At 42.0% G+C, this 6000-nt stretch overlaps 1 protein-coding gene across 1 annotated transcript in view; it reads right to left on the bottom strand.

The window, feature by feature from the left end:
* Window positions 1-333: 333 nt before the first annotated feature.
* The window catches only part of LOC104281017 (histone-lysine N-methyltransferase 2C-like), a 67451-nt gene continuing 61784 nt past the window's right edge, over window positions 334-6000 (bottom strand). Inside the window, 7 exon segments of the mRNA XM_009878867.1 lie at window positions 334-2252; window positions 2493-2601; window positions 3009-3082; window positions 3726-3842; window positions 4725-4893; window positions 5175-5305; window positions 5475-5611. Of these exon segments, the coding sequence (XP_009877169.1) occupies window positions 2160-2252; window positions 2493-2601; window positions 3009-3082; window positions 3726-3842; window positions 4725-4893; window positions 5175-5305; window positions 5475-5611 (830 nt within the window). The 3' untranslated portion in view covers window positions 334-2159.

The following is a 6000-nucleotide window of genomic DNA, read 5'->3' as shown; positions in this document are numbered from 1 at the left end:
TGGGACAGCCCAGCCAAAACCACTGCAAGCAGAATGGTGCCTTTTTTTTCTTGTCATCTTTCTTTTATAGACCTTCTCAGGAAACCAAACGCGCAGGGGGCCGGGCCCGGGGGTGCTCAGGACAGCTCGGGGCACAGGTTGTGCAACACCAACGCTTCTCCCTGCTGGAGGCAGACGCTGAAAGCCTGAAAGAACTAGAGAAGAGAGAGCTCCAATGAAAACAAGAGGATGTAAATTATAGATGTAAAATATTTTTATTTGTAAATGCTGATCTTCTAAATCTGTTTCCACAAATTCCAAAACCCATAACACTCTGTATACTTCAAAAAATTCTTTTTTTGTGGTGTTTTTGTATTTTTTTTGCCAACATTAGATACTATTATACAGAACAGAAAAAACTGTAGGACAAATACTGGTAGGATGTTGGAATATTGTACAAGAGAAGAAAAATATTCAAGAAACAATTTCATACAGCTATTTATCAAGAGAAAAATATATACAATTGATTTATTCTGTAAGATAAAAATACATCATGCCATATACATTACAAGTTCAGAACTGTATTACTGAATATACCAACAGTTTACAGTCCACTTTAATTGTGCACACAAAAAAAAAACTTCATTTTTTTTATATTTAGCCTGTGAAGTGTCAGTACCAGAATTTTAAGTACAAAATAAAAAGCTAACCTGGTTCAAAATGCTGATTAAATTTCTACAAGCAAACACAAAACAGTGTTTATTTTTTTTAAAGAAATGTAAACAAAAACAATCCATACAAACACATCTTTAAATTACATTTTCCAAACCCCTATTGCCAGAGTCCTGCAGCTGCAAGCAAATTACATCTAATTTTTTTTCCTTGTTTTCCTTTTAAGAAGGCTATCGCATCAGACTTAAGCTCCAACTACATGACTCTATGCTCTTTACATCATTTAATGTAGGCTGAACAGTCACCTAATCTGGACTACTTTTGAAGAGAAAAAAAACAATGTCCAGCCTCTATTTTGGGTGGTTTTAGCAGTTATTCACAGTTATCACAAATTGTAAGCACAAAAAACCTGACTTAAGAAATAGGGATGCAACAATATAATACAAATAAAATTAATCTAAATTACTCCCGAACATCTACAAAAGTCGAAGTTGTAATATACACGCCCTTAACCAGGCTTAAGGTTTTACTTAAAAAAATTCGCATAAGACCACAGTTGAGACTGCTCGAAACGTAAAAAACTCCCTCTCGCTCTCTGAGATTTTGGTTATTCCGGAATTGCAATCGCGTGTCTGGTAACACATGAGATCATATTGTAACATCCCTATTGACGTTTTATAATAAGCACCCGAACTGCTGCAGAGTCTGGTAGCATTTGGTCAATAACTATTTTTATACTGTATTTTTTTTCTTTCTCAAAATATTTACACTTTTGTACAAAGTAACAGAGTTTGTTAGTTCTGCAGGTAACAGCAGCAGCTTGGCTTTCTTCTAACTTTCTTTTTAAAAATAGCTTCATTCACTTATTCAATAATAAATACAAAAAGGTTCTCTTATTTTACAGAAATCAAAAACTACAATAAACTGACTCATGGAATCAAGTATTTAAATGTATTTTAGTGCAAGTTATTTTTTCCCTTAGCTCTATCCCTAAGGAAGTCGTTTCAGTACATTCCTTGTTCAGTGGTGTCTACTTTTATTTAAAATTTTTCTTTAATTAGAGGGCCTGCCCCTTTATCAAATAAGGCTGTGGCCAGCACTTTGGACTTCTCCCTTTCGCTGGTGATTTCAGTCTTACATTCATATGTGCCCCCCTGCACTCCCGCAGGTCGGCCATCGGTTCTTTGCCCAAGTTAAACAGTTTCTCCTTAGTGAGCTCAAAAACAAAAGTGCTGGACCATTCTGTTAATTCAGTTTAACCTCCATGTGTCTGGAAAGTTGGCTTCAGATTTTGCCGGCTTGCTTCTGGTGCTTGTTTTTCTTTTTTTTCTTTTTTTTTTTTCTTCTTTTTAAATACTTGAGTAGAAATCTTTACGTCCAGAAGTGATTTTTTTTTTTTCCTTTCTCCCCCTTCAAAAAAGGCAACAATTTTCTGTCGACAAAATCAAAAAACGTGAATCACTTCTTCCTAGGGACAAGCAACCCTCAAAGACAGCAAGGAATGCATTCTAGTTCATCCACTTTCGGCAGTTTACAGCTCCACAGTGACATGGAATCTTGTGCTGGTCATCTTCAAAATCAAACTTATAGTCGTAGCAAAGCTGGAAGAAGATGCAGAAGAACGGTTACGGATCAGCTGGGATTGACCGCGGCTTCCCCCACGCCCACGGCTTAGGGAGCAAAACACGGTTGGGATCCTGGAGGGTGTGGCGGGAAAGAGGGGAAGGGAACCGTCGCTCCCGCCTCCCTCCCCAATGCAGACGCGGCCACAGAAATCGCTCAAGCAGCTGGAAATACCGTGAGTAGCCGCAGGGAAGTGCAATCGAACAAGGCAGCCCTACCTCCTCCCCTTTCTGGATTCTCCTGCTGGAGCTAATGATAATTTTGTGTCCTCTCTCAAAAGTTACCACCTCAGCCACGCAGTTGGGCGCACACGAATGGTTGATGTACCTATGAAAACAGAGTTTGAAAAAGTGACCTTTAGAAAAACGCATCCCTTGAAGCAAATCTGAACCAAACCTTCGAAGGACCTTGGCTTCAGGGGCGCACTGACTTGCCACATACAATTATATTTACTCTGTACTTGTTTCTTAACCTAGAAAATGTCAAAAAAACATCAAGCGTTAAAAAAAAATTTCCGTTCTTTCTTCATAGCTGCCACGAAACCCAAAGATGAGAAAAGTTAATGAAGACGACGACATTATTTCAGCAGAACAGATCGAAGGCTGGACATACCAGCTCAGAGAAGAAAAACCACTGAGAAAACCACCAACTCGAATCCCTCGGGAAGAGCCCCAGGCTGGGGAACGGGGACGACTTCCCGGAGCGAGGTGAGAGATCTCTCCCGAGCCACCCACCTGGCAGGACCTCCCGTCAGCGTCGCATCGATGACGTGGTCATTGTCAATGCGAAACATGTACACGCCGCGGTTCTGAAAAACAGAATTGGAAAACAGACTCTTGGAGATCTTACGTAATTTGTCCGAGATTACGCTGAAGCAAGCGTGGGGGTTTATCTCCCACATTCTCCTGCCCTCAGGGAGAGGCTCTGGCCACTGGCTCACGAGGCAAAGCGCGAGTCACACACTGCCCGGACCCTCAGCGGTCTGCGAGGGACCGGACGGGTCACAAACATCAATTCGTGCTCAATTAGTACTGCCCTGGGAGACTGCACTGCCTTTCATCGAGGATCTTCACAAAAAACGTACTAACTGTTTGTTGCAATACTGCTGAGCTACACAGAGGAAGTTGCCTTAAATGTAAAGAAGTTCTCATTAAAATTTAAGGTCCTGACATCTCTGTCCGAGCTCGCTCTTTGTCCTCTTGGACAGAGGATACATGTTACTGGCCTGGCTGCAGGGATACGTGATTTATTAAATATTATTATTAAATACTTTGATCCTTTGATCCGAAACACTGCCGGCTCCCCTAGTTAGACTTTCAGCCTGTTGTGTTTACAGCACAGCAGAAAACAGAAATCAGGGGACCTGAACTCACCACATGGAAGAACAGCACCTGCTTTGTTCTATTCCTGTTTGAAAGGGGAGAGAAGCAGTGAACAAGCACCACCCGTACCTGGGATTCATAAAGCTTCTCCTTCCTGTTTGCTACCTCATTCCGGATAATAGTTCCGATATATTCAATGACCATAGTGTGCTTCTCAATGTCTCTAGCAGCATATAAGCCCAGGCCCTACAAAAGAATAGGTTGAGATTTAGAATTCTGCAATAAATTTACATTTATGCTGCCCCAAACCTGTTTCTTCAGAAAATCACATGAAAAGTAAACGAGCCAGGAAGAACGAAGCAGCACGAAGAAGTAACAGGTGATGTAGAATCCAGCTTCACGTTCAGCTTTTAAGATGCACGAAAACGTACGTGGCTGCTGCCTGGGTGAGAAAACTGCTCTTTACACCTGACACCTGACTGCAAGGATGGTAAATTCACTGAAAGATAAAGCGAGCCCCGCCAGGGTGGAGAAACCTAAGAGGAACGCAGCAGCGCGGTTAAGATCAACCTAAAATAAACAACCATCGTGTCTGCAGTGAGGTCAGTTACGACGCTTTTGCAAATCAGTCCGTGCAGCGGCCGGCCAACAGTTACCTAAAGCCACCCATTTCTTATTATTACCAAGGCAGACACATTTCGAAGCCCTCACGCTATCTCACACCACTTCACTCTGCTTGGTCTGCGCGTGTCGTACTCCCACTGTGTAGTTTTAGTCAGTTTTATTAAATTTTTGAGAAATACACTAGCCTACCCCCACCCCCCAACACTGGAAAGAATACTTTTTGTTAATAGGACTGTAACAAATGAATTTTTAAGGTGTTTACAATTCTCAGAAAGAAATCTTACTTAAGATAAATCTATGGAATGATTTGTCACATGAAAAATTGCCCATATTGAGATGAGACTCCAAAGAATTTTGCAGTAGCTTTAGTTTCAATTTCAGAATATAAATTTTATATAAATATTTGTACATATAAAAGATACACAAAATACAAAATGCATATAAAAACAGATATCAGTAAAAGTGTCAGTAATTTTTTTTTAAACCTGCATTTCCTGGACTGACCTGAATACGCGAGCGAGCGAGGTACACGTTGGACTTCCATTCGGTTTTCATTTTGCGGTACTGAGAGGACTTGGAATGGACGAACTGCTTACTGTAAGGCGCGTTCAGTTCTCCCGTAACTGTGCTCTGAAAGGACTTCGATGTGCTGGTGCTATTCAAGGTGTGAGGCCTGTAGGAATTGGGCATGTAACAGGAAAGAACACAAGAAAAAACTGAAGAGTTCTCCGAAAAGGGCCACAAAACCCACTCAAAAATTCTTTGGGACGTACAGACACTTAAAGCCAGCTAGCAGAGACAACGAAGCGATCCCTCCGATCCGGGCATGCACATACGCAGCCAAAGACGACGACAGGGTTTGTAAGCAGCAGACGAAAGCACAAATAACCCTAAGCAGCCTATAAACCCTGGGCTGTACTATGTGAAATTAAAACAAAATACCTTAACACAAACCTCTTGACATGGGTACTCATTTTAGGCTCGGCACGGGCGCAGCCCGTGGGGTTGATGGCAAGAGGGAGTTCCATTAAGGGGTTGCGGCCGTAGCGGAAAGTGTAGTTCTCACAGGCCTCAACCCCCGGCAGCTGCGAAAAAACAGACAAAGAAGAAGAGGAAAAAAAAAATACAAGCAATTATACATTAATTGTGTGTAATGGAACATTCACTTTGCCACACTGCTCCCTGTTCCCCTCCTCGTGTGTGTATCCAACAATTTGGGGTGATCCAGCAAGGAGTGGGGTGGTGAAGACTCACCGATTCAGCAATCCTGGCCACTGCAGAGACCGTCAAACCAAAGAGGTCTTCACCTTTCAAATAGCCGGGAAACAGCTGGAGCATTTCAGATTCTTTTCTAACAGAAGCAACGGGCTCCAAGATTTTATCCCACACACCTACACAGCCATACGGGAAAGAATTACAGTGATCAAAAAAAAAAAAGTCGATTGCACTGGTTTTAAAACAAATGCCTGGGGAGTTCAGGAACCAGAAACCAAAGTTGAAAACGCATTCGGTCTCCAGCTGCACACGCAGGCAGGCCGGCGTCTACGAAGTGAAGTGGAGAATCCTTTGGCGAGTTGCTATTTTTTCCTGACCAAATCCCAAACAAGGACGGCATTTTTCGTTCTTGGGAATGAAGCTTTTAAGATCAGTTACCTGCCCTGAGAACAACTGTCTTCTTATTGCTTAGAAACTCCAGCTGTAAAGTCACTTTTCAAGAAAGGAAACCTACGCTGACATTCCTACTGTTTTAATTCATTTTCAATACTCAATCCTGGGTCTC

This window comes from Apaloderma vittatum, unplaced genomic scaffold (genome assembly GCF_000703405.1).
Source record: "Apaloderma vittatum isolate BGI_N311 unplaced genomic scaffold, ASM70340v1 scaffold7001, whole genome shotgun sequence".
Classification (NCBI taxonomy): domain Eukaryota; kingdom Metazoa; phylum Chordata; class Aves; order Trogoniformes; family Trogonidae; genus Apaloderma; species Apaloderma vittatum.
The sequence above is the reverse complement of the archived record's forward strand: the minus strand, read 5'-3'. Positions and strand labels throughout refer to the sequence as shown.